Source organism: Lampetra planeri, chromosome 60, assembly GCF_965212315.1.
Source record: "Lampetra planeri chromosome 60, kcLamPlan1.2.h2, whole genome shotgun sequence".
In the NCBI taxonomy this organism is placed as follows: domain Eukaryota; kingdom Metazoa; phylum Chordata; class Hyperoartia; order Petromyzontiformes; family Petromyzontidae; genus Lampetra; species Lampetra planeri.
In genome coordinates, this window is record NC_136166.1 from 111,710 (window position 1) to 135,234 (window position 23,525).

The 23,525-nt window shown below is 56.1% G+C and overlaps 1 protein-coding gene across 2 annotated transcripts in view; it reads right to left on the reverse strand.

Annotated features, from left to right (window-relative positions):
* Positions 1–8,700: 8,700 nt before the first annotated feature.
* The window catches only part of LOC144736336 (uncharacterized), a 32,211-nt gene continuing 17,386 nt past the window's right edge, over positions 8,701–23,525 (reverse strand). For both annotated transcript variants that reach the window (XM_078618998.1, XM_078619000.1), the window contains 6 exons: positions 14,917–15,096; positions 14,372–14,470; positions 14,057–14,134; positions 13,015–13,207; positions 11,120–11,369; positions 8,701–9,948 (listed from right to left, as the gene is read on the reverse strand). In XM_078618998.1, coding sequence (XP_078475124.1) covers positions 9,151–9,948; positions 11,120–11,369; positions 13,015–13,207; positions 14,057–14,134; positions 14,372–14,470; positions 14,917–15,096 — 1,598 coding nt within the window. In that variant the 3' untranslated portion in view covers positions 8,701–9,150. The remainder of the gene's footprint in view (positions 9,949–11,119; positions 11,370–13,014; positions 13,208–14,056; positions 14,135–14,371; positions 14,471–14,916; positions 15,097–23,525) is intronic.

Below are 23,525 nucleotides of genomic sequence, written 5' to 3' on the forward strand. Positions count from 1 at the left end.
GAATGGCTGGATGGGTGAGTGGCTGGGTGGGTGGGTGACTGGGTGAGTGGGTGGGTGGGTGAGTGAGTGGCTGGGTGAGTGACTGGGTGGGTGAGCGGCTGGGTGAGTGAGCGGCTGGGTGGGTGAGTGGCTGGGTGAGTGAGTGGCTGGCTGGGTGAGTGGCTGGGTGGGTGAGTGGCTGGGTGAGTGAGCGGCTGGGTGGGTGAGTGGCTGGGTGAGTGAGTGGCTGGCTGGGTGAGTGGCTGGGTGAGTGAGTGGCTGGCTGGGTGAGTGGCTGGGTGAGTGAGTGGCTGGGTGAGTGAGTGACTGGGTGAGTGAGTGGCAGGGTGAGTGAGTGGCTGTGTGAGAGAGTGGCAGGGTGAGTAAGTGGCTGGGTGAGTGGCTAGGTGAGTGGCAGGGTGAGAGTGAGTGGCTGGGTGAGTGGCTGGGTGAGTGAGTGGCTGGGTGAGTGAGTGGCTGGGTGAGTGGCTGGGTGAGAGTGAATGGCTGGGTGGGTGAGTGGCTGGGTGGGTGAGTGGCTGGGTGAGTGAGTGGCTGCGTGAGTGGCTGGGTGAGAGTGAGTGGCTGGGTGAGTGAGTGGCTGCGTGAGTGGCTGGGTGAGAGTGAGTGGCTGGGTGAGTGAGTGGCAGGGTGAGAGTGAGTGAAAGTGTTGTTAGTGAGTGTGTTGGTAGTGAGTGGGTGTGAGAGTGTTGGTAGTGTCAGTGAGTGGAGTCTGCAGCATGTTCCCGTAGAGTAATCTCCGGGTTCCTCCGGTTTTGCCTCCCCTCCACATTTAGAAACCTGCATCTATATTATTTGGCTGCTGCTATCAATCCCCACGTGTGATGATGATGATGCAAGTCACTTGGACTTTCCATCACACGTGGCCAGGTCGCCTCTGGGAAAAAAAAAGCCAGTAGCCGAGTGGGCTTCACCCGCTAAAATAAAAGCCAACCACCTTCAGTACACATGAACAAAACTGACCCGCTGCTATTTTTTTTTTAAGCGCACAGCACTCTTTATAAAAGTTGCGTTTTCCCCCACAAGAGTAGTATTTTTTGAAGTTTTCGTTGCACACACACACCTCAATACCACGCGCGTTCAGAGCGAGCTCCGTGGACCAGGTGGTCGAGGCGAGGGCAGGCACCGCTACCACTGCCGCCGCTGCAAAAGCGATGAGCGGTGTGCGCCGGGATTGAGGACGACGCTGCGATGGCTCCCCTCCTAACAGGACCCCCAACTCGTTACTCACCAACTTGCCATGGCCCCCCACGATTTCGGCTATCCGGGAATCGCATCCGAGACTCGACACGAGATGGAGAGAGATCGTGGCGAGAGAGAATTTCTCGAAGATTTAGACGCATCTGCAGACTTAGCCGCGCAGGATATTCGCAAAGCCAACATCGTTACCCGCAGAAATGTCCTACTCACGAGCATTTCCGGGAAGAGCATCATCCTCCGCGAGTATCGAGGGAGCACTGCACGGCGATCCAATTCCTTACTCTCAAAACGCGCGGCCAAAAATCACGTGAAAATGTTTTTTGTCACGTCGCTCAAAACAGAAGAAGATCGATTCGGCCGATATCCCTGGCGGTCTCAGCTGGGCGTGGCTCACCAAAGAGCCGCGGTCCTCCCGTGACGCAGAACTCCAACTCGGATTTACCCTCGTGTGTCGGCGAGCTCCGCTGGCCAAATGGTCGGGAGCAAAAAATGTCAAAGGGCGTCAAAACCGATCACCGAGCCGAAGCCAGAAGAGTGAAGGGAACGGCGTGCGTTGGAAGCGGCAGCAAGCGCAGCTCAAAACTCCACCGAAGCAACAAAGTTGCATAGGACTGCTCGCGGTGTAACGCGCAGAGACGGCACGGAACGAAACTCGCAGGCGGAGTAAGAGGTTGCGGCGCTTCGACAATCGGGACTCGGGTAGCCGCCTCCACGCTCACGCGGCCGCTTTGTCCACGTCCCAGCGAGTGGTTGTGCGACAGGGAAATCTAAACTCTGCAGTGGTGAGATGTTGACTACCTCGCCTGGTCTACAGGAGGTCGTAGGTTCGATCCCCACCCTGACACCTGCTGTATATTTGGAGTTTGCGTGTCTCTCTCTCCCCGTGGTGAGATGTTAACTACCTCGCCTGGTCTACAGGAGGTCGTAGGTTCGACCACGACCCTGACGCCTGCTGCATATTTGGAGTTTGCGTGTCTCTCTCTCCCGGTGGTCGCGTGAATATTTATCCGGGTCCACCTCCGGTTTTTGCCTCCACATTTAGAATCGACGTGGCGCGTTCAGACTATTTGCCCGCGACACATTTCCACGTGATGATGATCAGCCACTTCGTTGAGCTATCAATTAACGGACGAATACCTCCGTTAACCTTTGGACAATGCCCAAACGTTACCCAGGATCCCCTCTGGTTAAAACCTAACTAAATGACGCATGAACAAACGCCGTTCTAATTTTCTGTTAAAATCCGAGCGAGCGTTACCCTCCCCGCCTACCCACCTCTACAGTCGCCTCTAGCCGAGGGGGGGGGGGGGGGGGAACAATAAATCTAAAGTGAACATTTGCTACATCTTGGAAGCGTAGGTTACACGGCCAACATTACCGTGTGAATATTACCGTGTGAATATTACCGAAAGTACGCGTTAAATTGCAGCGCCCTCCAACTAAACGTCACGGCTCCAGCTCTGGCCGTGTGTGCATCTGCGGAAGTCGGCACGCGACGAAGGGGGGGGTTGGTGAACACGTTGCGAGTTTACAAAAAGTCTAAATAATAAAATCCGAAATTTGTAGTTTTTTCTGTCTCTCTTTCTCGTCAAATATACTTCGCGTCGCTCAAAAAGGCGAATGGGCGCACACACACAGCGCTGTTCCTCGAGATCACGGTCTGTTGTACAGCAAGCCGGGATTTGTTTCCACTCAAACAGGAGGGGGAGGGATTTCTCCGCAACTCTGGCTGCCGCCTGCTGCTGCTGCTGTTGCTGCTGCCGCTGCTGTTGTACGGAGCGGCGAAAATGTCAACACGGTATTTACTCTCCCAACACACGAGCGGTGTGCGTGCTGAACTCTAAACAAATTGCCACGTTGTGTTCACGTGACAAACCTTACTAATTGGCCGTGGCGGGTGGTGGCGGTGTTTCACGAGGCATTCGTACGTCTGCGCGATCCAACCCAAAACAAACCTCCGGTCACGTGGTCGCTGCCGTTTTAGGTTTTACTACGTACGAGCGTCGCGATCGTCCCCCCGCCACAAACAGCACGTCGCGACGGAGGCGATACACCAGGCCTCCTAAAACTGTGCATATCTACAAACTATACAGACTAGCTTAGTTTGTAGACACCGCCAGGATTAGTTTGTAGAATAAATGTAGATCATCTATAGAGCCCCATTGTTTCATTGATTTACGCTCGCTAACGAAGCAACGACACCAGGAGGCGACGCTGCTTTGTCTGGAAGATACCCTCAAGGGACAGATGCATCATAGAACTGCGGAACTCGTCGAGTTCCCACTTGAGTATCGAGAAGTCCGACTCGACCGCCGTCGTGTTGGCGAGCACCGATGCCAACCCGCCGCTGAAAGCGCGGAGGTTGTCGAAACCACTCGGCAGCACATCCCACGCATCGTTGAATGTCGTCGTGTTGGTGTGCTTGTTGATGGCGTCGTGAATGATCGTGTCCTCCTTGTAGAGCTTGACCAGTTGGCGATGCTCCTCCTCGACCATGTCGACCTTCACAGCTGACCAGAATTTCGTAACATGCACGCGACGCACTGCCAGCACGTCCTTCACGAACACACCAGGACGCATCTTCACGAGCTGAGCGGGCATCACGGGCGCCGCATCCTGGTCGAGAGCTCGATTGGCGTCGTTACGCTCTGCTTTGACGTCGTTGAGACCCGCGATCAGCGTCATCGCATATATCGAGATCTCCTTGACGATCCTTGTCTTGTCGACCTCATTGAGACCCTCGTAGCTCTCCTGCGCAAACGATCCCTGGTCCTCAATGTGGGCAATGATCGCGGCAGACGCGATGCGCATCGACTGATCATGATACGACACGTACGCCTCATCATGATTGTTGACGCCATCAACAACCTCAACACTGAACAAAACGGTGAGCGACCCGATAAGCGACTGAATATGCTCCTCCTGCTGCGCGATGAGCAGCGACTGGCTCTGGAGCTGGACGATAGTGACGTTGATGGCGTCGATGGCGGGCGCGAGCGCGTAGGTAAGAACCCACCAATCGGCGGTGGGCAGCTTCGCGGGGTTGTTCTCAGTAGTGTACTCGATCAATGCTCGGCGGTACTGCTTGTAGAACTTGAGCACATTCCCGAGATTGGCCCATCGGTTAGCCTTCCTGGGGCACTTGACCTTCATCTTGATGATCAGGTTGTTTTGGGCGCGGAGGTACACCGAAAAGTCGTACACGATCTTCACCCAGCTGCCATCGAAGACGCACTCGGCGGATTTCTTGACCACAATATCGATCTGATGAGGTGGACACCAGATTCGAATGACGTCATTCTCGGCCTCCTTCACAATGAGCGTCACCAGCCCCCCATGACGCCCAGTCATCGTATTCTCGCCATCCGATGAAAAGCCGATCAGCTTGGCGCGTCAGTTGGGGTACAGCGCGTCGAGGAACTTGACGAGCATGCGGAAGATGTTCTGAGCAGTGTGACGCTCGAACATAGGGATCGCGACCAGGTGCAGATTGACGAGGAAGCCGCGGTAACAAACGCGGGTGCGCAGGTCGAAGAACGACTGGCCGCGGTGAGTACTGCCGTCGCCAGCCAGAGAGGAGGCCCACACCGATGGATCGTCGATTATCCTGGCGATCATCTGCAGCCCGGCGGCCACCAGAACACGGACTGACTGTGCCACGATGAGGTCGTTCATGCCCTGCAGCTTCGGCGTGTTGGTGCGGATCCTGGCATGATCGATGGCAGCAGCCGTTTGACGGAACGACATGCCGACACCGACGTGGTCCATGGCGAGCTCGAAGCGCATCTCGTTCTTGATTGTTGCCGTGTACGTATACGTCCCCGTCTCGATGTTAACTTTCTTGACGAACAGCTTCATCGCGTTGACCTTCTCCTTGGCCTTCTTGGCGGCCTTCTTGGCGATGGCTGCGGCCGCGTCCTCGTCGTCGCCGCTGTCCTCGTCGTCATCGCGAAAGAACAAGTCCCCGATAATTGTCTCAATGATGCTGTTCTGGATCACGTAGTCGATCGACGCGGTCGACAGGTCCATGTAATTGTGGAGCGTGTTGGTGCGCTTGGCCATGCCGTTGAAGTAGCTCTTCTTCTCATCGGGCGACAGCGTCTGGTAGAGCATCCACGATTCCTTGTGCTGCCCTTCAAGATGGTGGCGGTACTGATGCGGCAGGAACGGCTTCGTGAAGTACTTGATGTCGGTGCGGTTCTTGCGCTTGCGGCCCGAGTCGCCCGTCACCTCGACCACATCACGGCCTTGGTGAACACAGAACAAGCAACGACAGGACTGCGCGCCATTGGCCTCCGTCGTGATGAGCTCCATCCCATACTGAAGGGTGTGTGGGGATTGGAACGGCGTCGCCACTTTCTTCCCTCCCATGTTGCTGCAGCTGCAATGCTCGGTATAACGATGCGGTACGTCTTGCCGCGGATTACGCAACTGCGCACTCCGCGCACTCACTAGTTTGTAGACGCAGCCAGGCTTAGTTTGTAGATATGTGGCGCTATTTATAGCGAATCTACAGTTTTAGGAGGCCTGCGATACACGCGCCACGCTACCCGCGCTGAGAGCCTTTAAAAATTAGGTAGAAAATGTCACGGAATACGGGGGGGGGGGGGGGGGGGGGGTACAGGATCTGCGACGAGTTCTCTCCCTGGCACGCTTCGACACTTTAAAAATAAATTTCTCCGGCGCCCTCCCAGGTCTCCTGGAACAACAAGTTGTGTTTTCGCGTGTGCGGGGTGTTTTTGTACCCCTATTTGAAAACGAGCGGCGATTAGAAACTTCGGGGACACTTTAAGAAGAGTTCGCGGGGGGGGGGGGGGGGGGTATACGGTTGCTGTGAACGCACAAAAAGGTGACTTTTAAGAAACCTTTAAAAAACTAAGAATTTTAGTTTTTTTTAAATGAAAGAAATTGTAAACATACAATGTCATCGTCGGTGTGGCCAGGGATGGTCAGCACCCAGTGGGTGACGACAGGGCGTGTCTGCTCCACACGCAGAGAGTAAGAGGCCTTCACGACCAATATTATCCATAAACAAAGGTTTTTATTAGATTGGATCGCGTAAATATAAATGTGTCGTTAAACCCGCCAACACCGACACAGCCAATCAGTAAGGAGAGTAGATGTCGCACATCTATCCCTCTATTTAACTAACGAAACAGGAGGAGGATTTTTCCACAAGTCTGGCTGCCGCCTGATGATGCCGGTTGTAATTACTGCCGAAACGTCGGACTCCGATTGTAAACGTTGGGTGGCTTTGCTCTCTAACGCAACCGGTTAGTGCTGGACTAGTGACGAATCGGCACGTTCTGTTCACGCGACAAACCTTACCAATTGGCTGTGTTGGGTGGTGGTGGCGGGTTTAACGGCACGCTTACATTCACGCTCTAACCATAAAAACCCCGCGCGTTATGCTCGGCGCTAAACTGCGTTATTGTCCGTCCCCCCATCAAATTCGTGTTTATCGGCAACCAAAAAGGACCAGAGAGGGGGGGGGGGTAAAAGAAGGGAGAGGCTTTAATAAAATAATAAAAATAAAACGTAATAAAATACAAATCTCACGACGTTTCGGCCACAACGCAAGCAGCCGTCCTCAGGTGAAGAACAGGTCTGTCGGGAAGACAGCGTCTGAATGAACTGAGGACGGCTGCTTGCGTTGTGGCCGAAACGTCGTGAGAATTGTATTTTATTATGTTTTCTTTTTATTATTTTATTATTTCCCTTCTACGTGACTTTACCGAAAGAACCAAGAAGATGAATCCCTGCAGTCACGAAAGCTTTAAATCGAAATTTAAGGGACAGGCTTTAAATCACGAAGATCCAACCGGATGTAGAGTCGATGTCGGACAGACACCTTACCCAGGGCTGCACGTGAGATCACCTTCAACAGCGCACAGCAGCGCACAGCAGCGCACAGCAGCGACAACCCGAAACTCACAGCAGCCGAGCTACAAAGCCACCACGCCATCGTGTCGCTAGGAGGCTGTACTCACGGCGGCTCGCCAGAGTCACTGAAAAGTAAAATTTTCTTCTCAATCGGAAGCTTCAATGACGCTTGCGTCAAGACGGTCCGGAATGCCACTACTTCTCGTATTGGGTTGCGTAATCGACTGGGGTTGCGTATTTTGCCAAAACCGCCGTCGTCACGGATCAATGATTTCGGCCGCCGCCGATGACCGAACGACGGCTCCTCACCACGCTCATCTCGCTCCGCCGGCGTCTGCTGGAGGTGCCGTGCACCGTCTGACGGCGGCGGCTGAGGCTGTTACAGACCGTGCAAGGGGGGGGGTGGGGGTGGAGGTGGCATGGGCCCTCCCCACACCAACAACTGGTCTTCGTCGATGCGACCAAGCTGCTTGAGGGCCGCGAGGCGGCCGAATGAGCGGCACGCGAGGACACAGCGGTCGAGGCCGGCGCATTCCGCGAGGACAAGAAATTGAGCGAATGGAAATTCGCCGGGTCCCAATCTCAAATTAAAATCCAGGCTCTTATTTACCACGACAGCTAATAAACAAAAAATGTATTTCATCTTTCAGCAGGCAACGCAGCTACGTTGGCCGTTATCCCAGATTTCTGGTTGGATGCAGCGCGTGCCAACACCGATACACCCACCACACGACAGCTCCCTTCGTTTTCTCGGTAAAAGAAAAGAAACCGTGTTGCGTTTATTGCTCCGGACGTTTCTATAAGTGCGAACAATCGGCGTGGACCTGCCCACTCAACAGCGTACTCGTTGGGAGCGAGACGCGAGACACCGCAGTGCCGGGCGACCTTAAGCGGCGGTGAGAAAATTAATTTGGGAGGGGGGGGGCGGGGGTCAAGCGGCTGGGCAAACCCAAAGCCGCTCTCTCTGCGCAAGCCAACGGGGGGGGGGGGGTCACGCCCGAGTATTTTTGCCGAAATTTCATCGGCATTATTAAAACGTTTCCCAACTCTCCACCGGGGTGGTGGGGGGGGGTTGCCACAGTGGCTGCTAACCGGCGAGCGACACCGGCGACTTGCGATCCCGGATGTCGCGCCGGTGCCAAGGTGGCCGCTGCCCCGTAGCTCGCGGGGGACGCGGTGACACGGTGACACGCGGAGGAGGGCGAGGGGGGGGGGCGAGGAGGGCGGTCGTGTGACCACGGCGGCCGAGGACGAGGGAACAGCAACAAACAGCTCCTCTTCGATTTGTAGCAGAGGTAGAGAGAGATGGTGGGGGAGAGTGACGGTGAATCGAGCCCGCTGTTACGCAACTCCGGGGTAGTAGTGTTTGAGTTTGCATTTGTACACCAGCGAGAGATACAAGAGAGCGATAAAAAAAACGCACAAAGGGCGATAGAAAAATTACACAAAATTGCGCTCAGCACCCGAGGCGGTGTATTTGTACATTGGTTGTTGTTGCTGCTGCAGAGTGGAGGGGCATCTGCCACCCGCTGGCCATAAGTGTTCAGGTACAACGGCGGACACGGGAATTTGATTTTGCCCGAGGTGCTGGCCGCAATAACGCAACGGAAGGACGTGTTTGTTTTTGTTTAAAGCCGTCGTGAAACGACCGATAAGGTACGAGACAAAGAAGGGTCGTCGGGAATTCAAAAATATACTGGTAATTTCAACATACCAGGCTCTATACAATATGAACAGCGGCCGACAAAACCTGCGCCAACATTCCCCGGCAACGGTCGGAAGTCCGTGTCACTTAAAAAGAAAGAAAAAAGTGTTTTGATGCACTGCAAAAAAAACGTCGTTCGCTCCCCGTTGCCCAGAGGCGGGGTAAACATTTGTTTTGGTCTAAACTAGGTGGCGGCGGCGGCGGATGCTTGTTTTCGTTACGGGAGAACGTCCGTCGGTACAGGCGACGGTACCGTCCTCATTGGCGGGGGGGGGTAACCGATGGGGGCGGAGGCCTGCGTGTGTCATGGCACCTACTACGACGGAAGCGACAGCTTTGGCGGGCTCCAACGGTGCTTTAAGTTACAAAAACAAACAAGATAAAACGAAAGAAATCAACAACAAAATAAACAGAAAACCAAAACAAACAACAACTCTCTTCTTTGAGAAGCATATAAATTGATTGTCATTTAGTTTTGTATATTCTCCCGAGTCCACTTTGATCCCTTTCGCGGTATGTACACCCACGTGACGCCCGCCGGGCACGCGGGGGTCAAGGGGGGGGGGGGGGTGTAGCGGGAAGAGGAGGACGACAAGGGGGCGGACGGGTTCAGCGGCCGCGCCGTGCCGCCCCCCCCCCAATCCCCCCGAACCACCCGTCACACCCTCTCCTCCTTCATAGTCACCACCTCCACCTCGGGGCTCTCCGACACGACCACATCCGAGTGCGGCACGATGTGCAGCGGCACCTCCTCGCTCGCCGTCGGAGCGGCGGCGCCGGGCGCCGTCTGCGCCTGCTCGCTCGGCAGCGAGAACAGCAGCTGCGTCGCCTCTCCGTGCTCCCCGTTGGCGACGGGCGTCAGCACCAGGATGTACTCGTGCGGCTGGTGGTGCTGCTGGTGGTGATGCTGCCCCCCCACGGCGATGGCGGGAGTGGCGGCCGAGCCGACGGCGCCCGCGTCGCTCACGTACGTCGTGGCGATGACGGTCCCGGGCGGCAGGTCGTGCAGGGCGCCGCCGCCCGCCGTCTGCAGCAGGATTCTCGGGCTGCCGGCGCCGCCGCCGCCCCCGCCGGAGAGGTTGATGACTTGGCCGGAGGAGAGCGCTACCGACTGCCGGTAGGCGGTGTCGATGGAGATCACCGAAGGCATCTGCACCGCGCTGCGGACGAGAACGCGCGGGGCGCGCGACGGCGCGTCAGCGACAATCGGAGACGGTGCCAGCGACTCGGGACGTCTCGCAGATCGGCGGCGTTCAACTGGCGTGCCACCCCGCCCCCCCCCCCCCCCCCCGCAAGAGGAAGGCCCGTGAATCGGCCCTCGTCGACACGAAGAGATGAGGCCGGCGAGGTGACACGCGAGAAGGACGGGGGGTACGCACGGAGCGACGCGGAAACTGCGCGTGTCGCAGCGGCGTAATAACGTCACGTGATCATGCCGCCACGGTGGCGAGATGTTAACTGCCTCGCCTGGTCTACAGGAGGTCGTGGGGTCTGATAACGACACTGACGTCTACCGTATATTTGGAGTTTGTGTGTCTCTCTCCGTGGTGAGATGTTAACTACCTCGCCTGGTCTACAGGAGGTCGTGGGGTCTAATAACGACCCTGACGCCTGCTGAACATTTGGAGCTTGAGTCTCTCGCTCTTTCTGCACCCCGTGGTCGCGTCCATTTTTCTCCGGGTCCTCCGGTTTTTCCCTCAAACATTTAGAAGACTTAAACTCGTTCCAAGAGTATTTTGGCTGCTGTTAATTGCCAACGTGAAGATACGCCCACTGCCTCCAGCTCTCATTCGTGATGGCGGGCGTTGTGTCAGAAACACAGCTCAGTGGGGGCCTTACCTGGCAAAATAAAAATGTATAGTTTAATAGTTTACATTATTTTGTCCTTAAGAGGTTTTTTGGGTTAGATGGCATAAATATATGAATGTGTCGTTAAACCCGCCACCACCACCCGACACAGCCAACTAGTAAGGGTTGTCACGTAAACAGAACGTGCCAATTCGTCACTAGTACAGCACTAGTGTAGTAGTGTATAGTGTAGTAGTGTATAGTGTAGTAGTGTATAGTGTAGTAGTGTATAGTGTAGTAGTGTATAGTGTAGTAGTGTATAGTGTAGTAGTGTATAGTGTAGTATACTAGTAGTGTGTTGGAGAGCAAATCCACAACATTGACAATCCGAGTACCACGTTTCGCCAGTAATTACAACCAGCTTCATCAGGCGACAGCCAGATTTGCGGAGAAATCCTTCTCGTGTTACGTATTAACATTTTCACATTACGTGCATTTTTTTTTATCATTATTTTAGTTTTCCCGTCGACGCGCGCCACCCACCGGACGGTCGTCACGCACGGCGTCCCACCCATCTTCTTGGGCCTGGCGGGAGACGCCGCCGCCTTGACTCGCAGCGGCGGGGGGGGTGCCCTGCTGCAGCTCGGCGCTCAGCGAGGCGATGACCGACTCGTGCCCCGAGTCGTCAGACGGGTCGCCCAGGTCGTCCAGGAAGCCCTTGGGCATCTCCTTGAACTGGTACACGAGGCGCTGGCCCTCCACCTTGGCCAGGATGCCGCGCTGGTAGTAGTAGCTGCGGCGGCAGACAGAGAGGTGGGGGGGGAGGGCGAGTTAAAAGAGGGGAAAAGAGGGGGGCTACGCACGGTTGTGGGTGGAGGTGGGCACAGTTGTGGGTGGAGGTGGGTATGGTTGTGGGTGAGGGGGGTACGGTTGTGGGTGGAGTATGGGATCAGCTGCGGGTGGAGGTGGGCACAGATGCGGGTGGAGTGGGGAATGGTTTGTTGGTGAGGGGGGTACGGTTGTGGGTGGAGTATGGGATCAGCTGCGAGTTGAGGGGGGCACGGCCGCTGGCATCGCGCCGATTCCCCGCACAACACTCGCCACAATCAGCCAGCCAGATCGTTATTACGGAGTTGAACACTTGGGGCTTTCGTGACCAATATTATCCTTTGCAAAGTTAGTTAAGACCGAGTAAATATAAATGCTGGGTTTACTCTCCAACAACGCCGGCGTGCTGAAGCAGCAACTAATTTGCGTGACAGATTTGACCAATTGGCTAGAAAAAACGGATTGACCCCCAACTAGCAAAGCAGGCGCAGCTGCCTAGCCTCACCATCGCATGCGGAGCACGATCGAGACTCCCTCTGCCGACTTGTGCTCCCAGCGAAAACCCCACCAAGCTCGTGCCGGTCCAAGTGGCTCTCATGCCCTCTAGTGGCTCCGTTTATTCTCTGCCTCGTGAGTTTACCACCGCGGGTCGGGTGGGGGGGGGGAATGTCCCGATAAAACATCGCGACGCTGTTCTCGCCACGGTCGTTGTTGTGCGTGTGTGAGAGTTCGTGGGGAGCTCACAACGAGCGGAGCGCCGGGCGGCTAAAACACAGCAAGTTGATACAGCAGGAGGCACAGGTGGTGCATCGGGCCAGTCATCTCAGTTGACCCATGGCACCTGGGTCTGCCCCGTGACCTCCTGCCAGCGGGCGTTCGACACTTCACGTGGCCTCAAAGTGCGCCTGGCCTGGCACAGGTGCCGTGGTGATGTCACCGCCACTTGGTGGCGAATAGCGGGTGTTGTTGCTGTACGTATGTATGTAGAACTTCTTTCACACCGTACGAAGCCAAACCGTGCTAATCGGAGGTTCAGGGCAAGACAACAAACATTAGGGTAGGTTTGGGGTAGAATATGGATAGGGTCAGAGTATTTTATTAATTTTACCAGATAAGCTCCACTGAGCTACACAGCTCTTTTTTCAGAAGCGACCTGGTCACAAACGATAGCTCAAAGAAGTGGCCGATCATGTGGAGAGATTCACAGCAGCCAAAATCTCTCAACGCGTGACGTCGTTTCTAAATGTGGAGGGGAAAAACCGGAGGACCCGGAGAAAAATCCACGCGACCACGGAGAGAGCGTGCAGACTCAAAATATACAGAAGGCGTTAGGATCGGGATCGAACCCACAACCTCCTGCATACCTGGCAAGGTAGTAAACTTCGTGTCTCCGTGGTGCCGCCGAGTAGTCTGTGTGAGACTGGGTTTAAGGTGCAGGTTAGGGTTACGTCTGCGCGACCTCGGCCTAGCGTCCGGGCAGTCTCAGGGACACACACTCGCGCGGCTGTCAAAAACCACATGAGCCAACGGGACCAATCATCAGGCTCCCCCGAGCCCACGGGACGTGGCAGAATCAACCGGCACCCCCCCCCCCCCGACCCTGGGCTCACCGTAGCGCCCGACCCATCGTCTCGTAGTTCATGTCGGGCTTGTTCTTGTGCTTGCCCCAGAGTTGCGACACGGCCTTCGAGTCGACGAGCTTGAAGATTCCCTTTTCTCGCTCGGTCCACTTGATGAGGCGTGGGCACGTGCTCTTGTTCTGCAGCAGCGACAGCAGGAACTCCCACAGGTACACGGTGTGGCCTGCGCGCAGGCGGGGGGCGGGCAGGGGGGGGGTCGACACGTCAGCGCAAGTTTGCTCGATCATTGAGGTTCCGCGGCGGTCATAACACTTACAAAAATAAACGCTTTCATTTTAGACAGCAGCATCATTCATGCCAACGGCTTTCCCACAAATCTGTACATTCATTATGCGGACACGCGGTTGGCTACGTAGAGCGTGAAAGAAGCCCAACACACGCACGCACACATACATACCAAGCAAATAAAAACCTTACTACTTTCTACCAAGCAAAATAAAAAATGTATAAACAAATTAAGAAATGCCTCTTGCCTATAACTAACACACGGGAACAGAGCAGCGTTGTGTTTCAAAGGCCTGTACACGCTGAACTTCTTTTGCACCGTACATAGCCAACCGTGCCAAAGCGGAGGTGCCGATGAGACTCGTGAACCCCTTCTCCAAAAACGCCGAGAGCCAGCGCAGGACTCTCAGGGTATGGTGGTAATGGGGTGGTCACCCCCACGTGGCTATTTTCCCAGTCAGGCAGGAACCCAAGCCAGGCCGGGCGTACCCGACCGCGACGATGCGATGGCCTCACGTGCCGCACCCGAACCTGGCACAGGGCCAAGGAGGTGGTCCAGGGGGCCAAGCGGGGCAAGGCACGGGGAGGGGGGGGGCGGTGGCGGGGACGACGTCTAAGTACGCATTCACAGCGGGGGGGCGAACGAATGAGTGGGCGGACCGGACAGGCGATCGAGCGGGCGGGCGACCGAGTGAGCGGGCGGGCGAGTCAGCGGGCGGGCGTAACGACTAATCGGGCGAGCGAACGTGCAATCGCGGGCACCCAACTTCTGCAAGTCTCTCGTTACCTTCTCGCGACTTCTTCTTGGCCGGCGTGTCCGGGTTGAGAGAGGGGGAGCACGGCCAAGTCGTCCTGATTTTCCGCCCTGAAACGGCGAAGACGCGGCCGTTACGTCCACATCCACACGGCACACCACACACGGCACACACGGCACACACGGCACACCACACACGGCACACCAGCAGAACGACCAGGGCAGTTGCAGAGGCGACCAGTCGCTGGGGGCAATCATCACTGGCAACGCCTTTCTGCTGTGAAGCAACTGCAAGCAAGCGCACTGCTGTCGATGAACGCAGGTGGGGGAAGGGGGGGGGGGCATCACCTTTTTTTTTCCGCGGGGACTGGGCGCCGTCGTCCAACGGAGATTTGTCGAACGATCCCGGGGAGTCGGGCGGCACAAACACCTCCACCTCGGCCGCCACTGCAGCGACGATGACGACACGGAGGGGTGGGGGGGGGGGCACGCAGGAACGGAGAGTGACGATCGGTCGATTGCAATCCGCGGTTGAAACTCGTAGAAAGGCGTACGCCCGTCAAGTCGTTTCGGTTGATGTTGTTTAAAACCGTGGCGAGAACTCGAGGGAGACGCGGAGGGAGCCTCTCGTATTCGCCAGAGCGACCTGGAGCGTCAGAAGGCTGCCAATCGAGGGTGTTGACTGCTGCGGCGTGCAATGCCGATTCAGTCATTGACAGGTCGCTAGGCAGGACTACAGCCGCTGGGTCGAGACTAACGATGGAGTGGATGCTAAAGCAGATAACGACGCCGAATCAGGATGTCCACTGCGGGCATGGAGCGATGGACGTACGATGATGTCGATGACGACGATGGAAACGTCCGTTGTCCTTGTTCAGCGCCTGCTGACTCACCTATGTGGTGAGCGTCGCAGTTGGGGTCTGGGGCCTCCATGTGGAGCAACGTCTCCGCTGCCTCCATAGCCTCGGCGCCACCTCCTCCGCCCTCCTCGCTCGGGCCCACCACCTCCTCGGCGGGCTCGGACACCTCGTCGTTCATCTCCATGCCCTCTGGGCTGCTCGCCGACACCTCCACTGCAGAGACACGGCCGGCCACCGCCACCATCGTCGTCATCATTGTAGTCATCGTTGTCATTGTCATCGTCCTCGTCATCATCGTCATCATCATCATCGTCAACTGCATACAATGAACGTCGTTGCACCATACTTCTGTGCTCCCCACCTTTACAAAATCCGCACTGCCCGATGTCATGAAGTACGGTGAAGTAACACCCACAGCTTGAAGGGGGGGGGGGTATGCCAAGAAATACACGGTTACAAGTAACAGACAAAGATCCCCTATATAGCCTGAACAGGCCGCAGGAGGGGCAAGTGCTGTTAGCGAGAGCAGCACCGATGAAGGCCGGCACAGCACAAGGCTAGCGCTACGCCTGGCTGCCTGTCTCCCTAGTGGCGATGTTTACTACACACCACACCAGGTACTCACAGGGCCGAGTCAACCTAGGGGAGGCCCAGGACCGGCTCAAGACATTCGTCACTGGTGTTGGGAATCGAACTCGGGCCGCCGGGCTCCGTAGCGCAGCGCGTCGACCGCTACGCCGCCGCTCCCCACACAAGAGGGCAACGTCACGCACACCGCAAGTCGTCTTAGCAACTCACAGGCAAGTGTTCACGGACAAGCTGGCCTCGGGTAGACACGACGGAGGTCTACGGAAGGTGCCACGCCTCCACGGAAGCGGTGCCGACGCTTACACGGCCGATTCTCGAGACAACGGCAAGCGTCCAGGACGGGAGCTGCACAGCAGCAGCAGCTGGAGTGTATGCGGCCCGCTTGCGCTTTCTCAAGTTTAACCGGCGCCCGACGCACCTCTGCGCTACCGCGCCGGCCCCATCCAACTCTATTGATGCGGTTGGCGGCAGGCTCAGGTGGACTCAGGTGCGCTCAGGTGGACTAAGGTGGACTCCAAACCGCTGATAAAGAAGGCTGCTGCCTGGTTCAGCAAGACGAGCGTACGGTACGAAATAAAATGACGAGTCGGGGTTGCTGCGTTACGTTGAACCGGACAATACTAATTCCGTGACGATCGTACGGTCTGCATTACAAATTGTTACACAAATTTCCCACGAATTATTCGCGAACACAATAATTTCAGTTGTAAGTACACGAGCTATATCACCCAATTAATCACGTGTATTTGTTGGATCACAGCCTAAAAGTAATAATTAAAGACCCTTCAGGTCTCCTTGAAGGGCATTCGGCGCGGGAACAGCTCCCAAGGCTTCGCGATAGAAGAAACCGGCGTCGCGCGCACGGCACGGTTCAACCGGGGTGACCGGGCATTTTGCAAGTGCAGCTCTCGAGCTCCGAAACGCTTTGCCCTGTGCTGACGTACGGCCGCCGGGAGTCGCGAGCTAGATTTAAGTGCCGTCTTGAAAACTCGCCTCTTTAAAAACTGGCCAACACTTTTTGAGACGATCATCCGAAACCGGTCCTGGGCCTCCTACACTAGGCAGACTCGGCCTCAAACGAGTACCCGGTGCGGTGTGTAAGGAAACATGGCCACCGGGGAGACGATGGTGGCCGGGCGTGGTGCTAGTCACCAACCCCCTCGTGTGCCGTGCCGGACTTTCGCTAGCAGCACTTGTCCTACGAGCCTGCTCAGGATACACGGGGGATCTTTGTTTGTTTGCTGTGAGTCTATGAACCACGCAGCGAACGGTGGCGCAGTGGTTCATCGGCGCCAGTGCGCTACGAACCCCGGTTTGATTCCCGCTCACGACCAATAACAGCGCCGAATATGTCAACCCGGTCCTATATGGGTGGGGGAGAATCTTTGTCCTCGTCTTGCTTGTCTTAGCACCAGCCTGTGCTCCTACGAAGAATTATCAAACGGTGCTAAATGCCACTTCATTGGAGCCAGAATTACCGCTCGGAGGCCAAGTATACATACGCAGCATTTCTGCCAAGAGGATCGATTGACCACCTCCACCCACACCAGTGGAGGATGAGAGACTCAAACGGTGCGAGCTGAGCGCTCCCATACCCAGAGTCACCTCTCCCCCCGCCCCCAAACGACACGCTGGGTGGGCGCGGCGTCGCCGGGGGAAAAAAAAATGTTCCAACATTCACGGTCGCTTGGTCCAAAGAGCGTTAAAAAGAAATCTCGGGTCCAATGGGAACTCCGAGCGACGGGAGAACAAGATGCCAGTTTATACTCGGAAGCGCGGCCTGCCAACACGACCTGCGCTAATTAACAAATCAGCACAACGACAACAAATTACACGCGGGGGGGGGGGGGGGTGGAGGGGGGGGGACGGATAGTAAACCCTCAAGCCCGCGCGTCCGTTACGAAAGGCTGTTTCAGGGCACATGGGCAGAATACGCTACCCGCTACACGCCGCACAAAAGACGCGGGCGCGGCCATCAACCGCCCCACCCCCACCACCGGCGCAGTCGACAAAGGCCATCGTGGCAAGTGCCGTGAGCGAGCGCGTACTGCCGGCAAGGCGGATGAGAGGTATGCGCGTGAGTGTGTGTGCGAGATTGGCACCGTGCCCAGCCGCCTTTGTCTCCCCGGTGCTACACCGGGTGCTGATTCAGGGCCGTGTCAACCCAGCAGAGGCACAGGAGCACTTCAGATAAATTGTCGACCACTGCAAGCCGTGGCTACCAACTTGACCCTTTGGGGGTGGAGCACAGTGCACCGACCACTCACTGCAGCACGCCAAAGACAAAGATCCCCCGTGTAGCCTTAACAGACTGTCGGGGCAAGTGCTGTTAAGCGAGAACCTATGAAGACCGGCACGGCACACGAGGGGGTGGGTAGACAGCACCACGCCCGGCCGCCTTTGTTATCCTAGTTGCGATGTTTACACTCATTTTAGGTTGAGTCAACCTAGGGGAGGCACATGACCGGTTCAGATAAACGTCACTGGTGTTGGCCGAGAGCGGGAATCAAACTCTGATCGACAGTTTCGTAGCGCAACGTCGCCCAGCCCCTGCACTACCGCTCCCTTTCACACACACAGACACACACGCAGACACACACGCAGACACACACGCACACTCACCACCAGCTACTCTGCCTGCACACGCAAGGGGTGCGAAAATGCCGCATGATGAACCCACATTAGACGAACTTGAAACACCCTGCGATCACCACTGCCTTGTGACCGCATGCTGTACTGGCTAAGCTTTTTAGATACTCGTCGAATAATTATCTACGATAGTGAATAGGTCAGCATAATCGGCCTCCATAAAAGTGAAAAGAGGTCTGTGTAATAGCTATACGAAAGTGAAGAGCTTTGTAACAGATTTATGAACGTGAATCGAGGGTTGTGTAACGGCACCACCGCACCCTAGCCAAGCATCACTAACAACCACCGCATGCATCCTAGTCAAGCACCACCACCGCATGTACCACCGCATGCATCCTAGCCAAACACCACCACCATATGCTAGCCAGGCACCACCACCACCGTATCCTAGCCAACCACCACCACCACCGCATGCTAGCCAACCACTACCACCACCACCACATGTACCACCGCATGCTAGCCAATCACGACCACCACCACCACCACCGCATCCTAGCCAACCACTACCACCACCACCGCATCCTAGCCAACCAATACCACCACCACCGCACGCTAGCCAAGCGCATTCCTCCCAGCACGTGTCAACAGCACACCCTGGCGAGGGAGGGCGGAAAGGCAGCAGAGGCCCCGCTAGGCAGGGAGGGGGGTGCAGGAGGGGGGGGCATCCACTTCCGTGTTACATTTCCGTGTTTAGCACTCTCTCTCTCTATCAGTGAGAGTCCTTGTGTTTGAAAGTCGTCTGCTAGGAGCGCGTGTGTGGTGCGCGTGCAGATATCGCTCTGCTCGAAAGGCCGAGACGCCCCCCCCCCCCGTACACCCTTCACAGACTATTGGGGCAAGCGCCGTTTTACTCAGCGGCCACTTGTCAAAAGGGTTGGTCACGGCACACGAGGCCTGTGGGTGGCCACCATCACGCCAGGCCACCTTTGTCTCCCAAAGCGCTCATGTTCACACTACATGCACTCGCACACACACCGCTTTGTGGTACCTAGGCGCACACGTGTTTAGGTAGCAACGTGCATAAACAAAGCCCTTGATCATGCACACACACGTCAAATAAACTACGTAAATATGCTGCTCTAATATAAACAAAGAAAATATCCCTGTAGAGGCATATAAATGATTGGGTAAGTGTTGTTAGCGAGCACCTATTAAAGCCGAAACAACGCCCGTGGGAGCGCTGCGTTAAGTGTCACGCACCTTTGTCTCCCCAGTTCTGATGTTTACTCATCATGCACGGACCCAGGGTAAGCCCGAGGGCGGGGGGGGCCTGTCCAGATATCACTCCTCGCCACCCACGTCAGCCGTGGCCAGGAATCGAACCCGAGTCGACGGCGCAGCTTACGCGAACCCACCGCCACACCACGCGTGCCCCAACGCGACACAAACACTTGCCACGACACACAAACACGCGCGGCTCGCCAATACACAAGGCGCTACACAGTGAATATTTTGCAGGGGGGGCCAGTTGAAGAGCCAAGAGGCTCGTGTCATTTGTGAACGCTACGCAAAAGGTGCTTCTTGCCGAGTGGTTTCATTTTTGTCGTCGTCGCGTATCGAGATGCACGGCGGCCTAGCCCCCCTCCTCTGTGAAGAGTGCGACACAGCGCGCGGTACGCGTCGGCTTCACGCGCACAGCCATTTGAAATCGTCGCCGGCGGTTGTTGCGCGCTCGGTCGCCGCTAAACAGTCTCACGCCGGGGCCTTTGACATCCCACCGCTGGCTTTTTATATGCGGCACGACAGCGGTGATGCAGTGACACTCACCGCGTTCGTGACCGGGAGGGGAAATCACTCAACCGCACATGGGAAATTATTCATATGATAATCTGCGTCCTAACTGCGAGCACGGAAGTGACGAAAGACTCGAAGAGATGGCTCAAGAAATAAAAGACGTAATGAAGAGATCGTGGGGTCACCGACACGGCTGCTGCTGTTCAAGCAAACGGAGGCCCGGGTGTGTAAATGGGGAGCGGGCGTCACGGGACCAGACGATGGGTACAGCCGATGAGAAGACACGGAGTTGGTTTCGTCTCGCGAGGGTGGAAGGAGGCCGAGAGGGGGAAAGGGAAGAGAAGCGGCGGAGGGAGACAGCGGGAGGAGAGACGGCGGTGGGAGATGAAGTGGGGGGGGGGGGAGACATGGTGGGGTGGGGAGGCAGTGACCGAGCAGCAGCAGCAGCTGGGCAGGGGGTGGAGGGGAATGGGGGAGGTCACTGGCAACCAGAGACTCGCACAGAGGCCCACAGAGACTCGCACAGAGGCCCACAGAGACTCGCACAGAGACCCACAGAGACTCGCACAGAGACCCACAGGCTCGTACAGAGACCCACAGAGACTCGCACAGAGACCCACAGAGACTCGCACAGAGACCCACAGAGACTCGCACAGAGACCCACAGACTCGCACAGAGACCCACAGGCTCGCACAGAGACCCACAGGCTCGCACAGAGACCCAGAATCTTTATGTAGACTGGCGGAGGAGGAATCCGATATGCTACGATGCCCCCCCCCCCACGGGGTCAGCAGGTCACAACGACGACAAACACCACAACACGCACCGACAGCAGTGCAACGTGCAGGCAAAGGGAAACGCGTCACTGGAGGCCAACTGCAGCACAACACGTGTGTAGTGAAGGACACAACTAAACTATGTTAAACTGCGTTGTACTTCACCAGGTAAACCCCACCGTGCTGTGTAGCTCTTGTGCAGACGCGGCGTGACCATCACAACTAACAGCTCAACCAAGTGGCTGAGCATCATCATCATCACGTGGACATTTACAGCAGCAGACAAACGCTCTAATCGCGTGGTGACGTCGATTCTAAAAGCGGAGGGGGAAAAAAACGGAGGACCCGGAGAAAAATCCACGCGACCAAGGAGAGAGAGAGACACGCAGACTCCAAAAACACAGCAGCAGCAGGCGTCGTCAGGGTCGGGATCAAACCCACGACCTCCTGTAGACCAGGCGAGGTAGTTAACATCTCGCCAGAGAGAGAGACACGCAAACTCCAAACGGCATGTGCCTATACCACACACTTCAGACGTGTACCGAGTCTACAGTTCATACATCGGTCCGTCTCGGGAGTTTGATGGGCGGCCTCAGTGCTCATACAATCCTACACACGTGTACATTATCATTCCAGTGCAGTCATGCACACTATCATTAGAGTCCTGCAATTACAATGATCAAACTAGAAAACTACTTTTTATTTTAACCAGGTAAGGCCCACTGAGCAATAGAGCTCCGTTTCAGAAGCAACCTGGCCACCAATGATGGCCCAAGCAAGTGGCTTCTCATCGCGTGGACAGTCACCGCAACCAAACACTCGGAACGCGTGGCGACGTCGGAGAAATAAACCGGAGGACCCGGAGAACAATCCATGCGACCACGGGGGGGGGGGGGGGGAGAGAGACACGCAAACCCCAAATAGACAGAAGCAGGCATCGTTAGAGAAGCAACACGGTACCGTATTCGTAATAAAGGTTTTTGGGTGAGATCGCGTTATTTATAAATGTGTCATAACCCTCCACCACCCGACACGGCCAAACAGTAAAAAAATGTGTCACGTTTTTCAAAGGACAAAATAATTCACTTAAAATGCTGTTGATCCTCTCTTCAACACACCGGTGGGCTCAAGAAGTGAATTATTTTGTCCTTTGAAAAACGTGACATTTTTTACTGTTTGGCCGTGTCGGGTGGTGGAGGGTTACGACACATTTATAAATAACGCGATCTGACCCATAATAATATTGGTCGCGAAAGCCTACGTGTTAAACTGACGGTACTGTATGGCGCGTATACAAACACAAGCGTGTACAGCACGGTCAATCCATTGCTGGATGAAGAACGTCTCACATGAGGTTTTCAGGACAACGCTTCTAACAATGCGTGCTTGGAGAACACTGCGGGCTTGGTGAACACTGCTGGGGGACTCCCTCCTCCTCCTCTGCAGGGGAAGTCATCTCGAGTGCAGAAACGCAGAGCGGGGCAGTGCACGCGCAGACCGGAAGCATGCCGAGTCGAGAGCACGCGTGGCCACAAAGATCCACCGTGTAGCCTTAACAGACTGTAGGGGCAAGTGCTGTTAGTGAGCACCTATGAAGGCCGGAACGGTACACGAGGGGGTGGGTGGCCAGCACCACGCCAGACCGCCTTTGTCTCCCCAGTGGTGATGTTTACTACACCACACCAGGTACTCATTTGAGGCTGAGTCGACCTAGGGGAGGACCAGGACCGGTTCAGATAATCGTCACTGGTGTTGGCCGTGAGCGAGAATCGAACCCGTGTCGCCGGGTTCGTAGCGCAGCGCGCTAACCGCTACACTACCGCTCCACACTCACTCACACACTCACACGTGGTGGATTTGTCGGGCCCCGAGTGTGCGAGTCAATCAAAGAGTCACGGTCCTGGGCCTTCACTAGGTCGAGTCAGCCCTCGAGTGGGTAACCCGGTGCCTCGTGTGAACATGGCACACCTGGGGAGACAAAGGCGGCCGCGGATTGCTGGCCACCTCACCACCTCGTGTGCAGTCCCTAATTAGGCGTTCGCTCACATCCCCAATGCCATGGGGAGGGGTATTTGTACCGTGTGTGTCTACAAACACGACTCCGTGTGTATCTGTGGGGCCCCGTGGCACCTGCTGGGGCTGCTGCCACCGTGACCTCCTGCCGGCCGGAGTTCCGACACTTCACGTGGCCTCAACGTGCACCTAGCCTGGCACAAGCGTCGTCACCGCCACTTAGTGGTGCTTGTTGTTGTTGTTGAGTGTAGCGGTTATAGCTGCGCTACGAACCCAAGCTCAGATTCCCGCTCACGGTTCAAACAAATGCTGACGAATACCCAAACCGGTCCTGGGCCTCCCCCCTCCTAGGTCGACTCAGCCTCAAACGAGAAGCCGGTGCTGCGTGTCAACGTCAAACGTCGCCATTCGGGAGACAAAGGCGGCCCGGACGTGGTGCTGGCCACCCCCCCCCCCCCCCAATGTGCCACAAGAAGGGATTTCTGCTGCTGCTTGCGAATAGCACTTGCCCCGACAGTCTGTCACGTGACGCGCACGCTCAAGTAGACCCCTCGCCCACCACAAAGACAACAACACAAAGACAACAACAACACAAAGACAACAACAACAACACAAAGACAACAACAACAACACAAAGACAACACAAAGACAACAACAACAACACAAAGACAACAACACAAAGACAACAACAACACGGCCGCGTGTCGCCCACCACCCCACTTCTTCCTCTTCCGTATTCGCGCCCAATGGCGAATCGCGCCCTCGGCAGCGATACACGCGTTCACACACACACTCGAGCAGGGAGCACACACACACGAGCACACACACACACACTCTAGCAAGGAGCACACACACACTCTAGCAAGGAGCACACACACACAT